The following is a 3345-nucleotide window of genomic DNA, read 5'->3' as shown; positions in this document are numbered from 1 at the left end:
AGTTTTTACACAGTCACATGTAACAAAGAACTAGATTTTAAAAAAGAAGAACTGTACAAATTATACATCTATAAAAAAAAATCTATACAGTAATATGAGATCTGTATGTAAAACATCTACATTTGACATTTTTGTCACTTAGCAGATGATCTTATCCATTGTGACTTACAGTTAATGCATTCATCTTAAGATAGCTAGGTGAGACAACCATATCACAGTCAAATAAACAGTACACCAACATTCCATTCCAGCTAAACAATGGATATAAAGCGTTTAGAAAAAGAAAAAACATATATCATATGCATCTAAAATCTATTCATGAAAAATCTGAGAACAGTAATATTTTACACACACATGAAGGTACCCATAAGCAATCATTTCTGATTTTAAAAAACACAAATGTGAAAAATTGGTTGATATAGCGTTTTGGAAATAAACTCTTCATATATTCACAGTTCACATACACACACACACACACACACACACACACACTAGACACAGCACCCTCACCACCCGTACTGTGCTGTACTGTACATACACACATTCACTCATTCACTCATTTACACATACAACAATGCTACACCGATGTTAAACACGCATACGTACGTGCTGAGAGTCGTTGGCCATGGTGAGTAGCATCACCCCTCTATGTGATTGTGTTTTCTTGAATGAGGACAACCAGACAGATATACCCCTTTCTTGTCCTCGCATACTCTATCTTGGGGTGAGGTCGACTCAGTCAGAATCATTACCCTGAGGCAATGTTTGCCAAACCTTTACATATCATACATATCCCACTAGGCACAGACGTCAATTCAACGTCTATTCCACGTTGGTTCAACGTAAATTCATTGAATTGACGTGGAAACATCGTTGATTCAACCAGTGTGTGCCCAGTGGGATGTAGGACAGACAGACAACTCACTGTGGCTGGTCAGGCACAGATCCCAGCTTGGGTTTTACAAGTCCTCTGTGTGAGCCTGAGTCCATATCATTCTCTCTCCAAGCTGGCGAGCTCCCAATGTCCCCATAAGGTTTCTCATGCAATCTCCATAAGCTTTCTCACGCAATCCCCCTAAGATTTTCTGGCAGAGTTCCACAAAGTCCTCACAAGGTCTGTTACACACAGTCCACAAAATGGCCCCTTCCTCAAACTGTTACTGGAGGGTACTTCTGCTCACTGGTGGCACTGGTGGGTGGGGGGTAGGGGGACTGCAGCTGTCTGTAGCCCCCCTGGGTGGGGTCCAGGTAGACCCCCTGGGGTGGGGACATGTGGTGGGTGGCGTAGCCGATGTACTGGGGGTGGATGAACTGTGCCTGGTGGGGCATGATCTGGGTGGCCTGCTGGCAGTTGAGCACAGAGAAGTTGGTGGGCATGTTGACGAACACACTGGCGTCTGTAGGCAGACAGCAGGAGGCCTGGGTGCGCATCATGGGCTGGGGAGCCGGGCGAGGTGCCTGGGCAGGAGGGGCAGAAGAACTGGACGAGGTGGCCGTGCTTGATTGGCGGGAGGAGGAACCGCGAGACGTGCCCACACTGGCCATCATGGGAATGGTCTCAAGGAGATGGCCGCCGCCAGACCCGCCTCCCCCGCCCCCTGATGACAGTTCCTGTTTGGGGCGGAGACAGTGGCAGCAGCACACGGCAACCACGGAACCCACCAGGACGAAGGCCACGAATACAGAGCCCACGATCAGGAAGGGAACGTAGATGGGTACTGTGGAGAGTGAAACAGAGAGAAAAGAGAGGGAGAGAGGGAGAGAGAGAGAAAGAGAGAGATACAGAAAGGTATAGTCAGTGATTTGACGATAACACGTGGATTTTCAATAAACAACAAAAAATGGGTCTGTTCTCTTTCTCTCATTATCAAATATACAGTATGACAGGAATGACAGTATGACAGGAATGACAGTATGACAGGAATGACAGTATGGCAGGAATGACAGTATGACAGGAATGACAGTATGGCAGGAATCAAGAAGCAGGCTCATTCTCTCTATAACAAGCAGAGCAGAGTGAGGACAGAACTTCCTCAGACCATAACCACTTACGCCCTCAAAGAAAACAAACTGAACACAGTACAACAGCAACATGATGAAGTGGTTTATTTTCTGCCATGAAGACTTTTGACGTGATTTTGGAAAATGCCCTTGTTTGGTTGAATGAGTCAAGTTGAAAGACTACGAGTCAACCACCATGAGGAAACCAGGTTGTCTAGAGGTTAAACCAAGAGCTTTTACAGTCACCCACAAACCCAAATCTCCCACGTGAGTGAAGGGAGAGATGGAGTGAGACGACTAGACAAAAGAGAAAAGATGGAGAGACAAAAGGAGAGATAGAGGTGGACTAGTGGCGTGTCTCCACGGGGCCCCAGTCCCTCATTAGTACTTATTAACTTTGTTTTGATCTGTTCTAATCCTGCACGCCCAGCTGTGACCCCGCCGCCCCCCTCCGCCACCCCCCTCCGCCACCCTGCACCCCTCTGTGTGTGTGTGTGTGTGTGTGTGTGTGTGTGTGTGTGTGTGTGTGTGTGTGTGTGTGTGTGTGTGTGTGTGTGTGTGTGTGCGTGCGTGCGTGCGTGCGTGCGTGTGCGTGCGTGTGCGTGCGTGCGTGCATTTGATCTGTGTTTACAGTGGCTTGCGAAAGTATTCACCCCCCTTGGCATTTTTCCTATTTTGTTGCCTTACAACCTGGAATTAAAATTGATTTTTGGGGGGTTTGTATCATTTGATTTACAGAAGATGCCTACCACTTTGAAGATGCAAAATATTTTTGGGGGTGAAACAAACAAGAAATAAGAATTTGAGCGTGCATAACTATTCACCCCCCCCAAATCAATACTTTGTAGAGCCACCTTTTGCAGCAATTACAGCTGCAAGTCTCTTGGGGATGTCTCTATAAGCTTGGCACATCTAGCCACTGGGATTTCTGCCCATTCTACAAGGCAAAACTGCTCCAGCTCCTTCAAGTTGGATTGGTTCCGCTGGTGTACAGCAATCTTTAAGTCATACCACAGATTCTCAATTGGATTGAGGTCTGGGTTTTGACTAGGCCATTCCAAGACATTTAAATGTTTCCCCTTAAACCACTTGAGTGTTGCTTTAGCAGTATGCTTAGGGCCATTGTCCTGCTGGAAGGTGAACCTCCGTCTCAGTCTTAAATCTCTGGAAGACTGAAACAGGTTTCCCTCAAGAATTTCCCTGTATTTAGCGCCATCCATCATTCCTTCAATTCTGACCAGTTTCCCAGTCCCTGCCAATGAAAAACATCCCTACAGCATGATGCTGCCAACACCATGCTTCACTGTAATGAGAGGTGTTGGGTTTGCACCAGACATAGCGTTT

At 46.5% G+C, this 3345-nt stretch overlaps 1 protein-coding gene across 1 annotated transcript in view; it reads right to left on the bottom strand.

Moving 5' to 3' along the window:
• Positions 1-483: 483 nt before the first annotated feature.
• Positions 484-3345, bottom strand: part of LOC121570466 (protein shisa-2-like) — a 10550-nt gene continuing 7688 nt past the window's right edge. The window contains exon 2 of the mRNA XM_041881928.2: positions 484-1718. Coding sequence (XP_041737862.2) covers positions 1150-1718 — 569 coding nt within the window. The 3' untranslated portion in view covers positions 484-1149. The remainder of the gene's footprint in view (positions 1719-3345) is intronic.

The sequence above is a fragment of the Coregonus clupeaformis genome, chromosome 7, assembly GCF_020615455.1.
Source record: "Coregonus clupeaformis isolate EN_2021a chromosome 7, ASM2061545v1, whole genome shotgun sequence".
In the NCBI taxonomy this organism is placed as follows: domain Eukaryota; kingdom Metazoa; phylum Chordata; class Actinopteri; order Salmoniformes; family Salmonidae; genus Coregonus; species Coregonus clupeaformis.
Note: the sequence above shows the minus strand (reverse complement) of the source record. Positions and strands in the feature narration are given on the sequence as shown.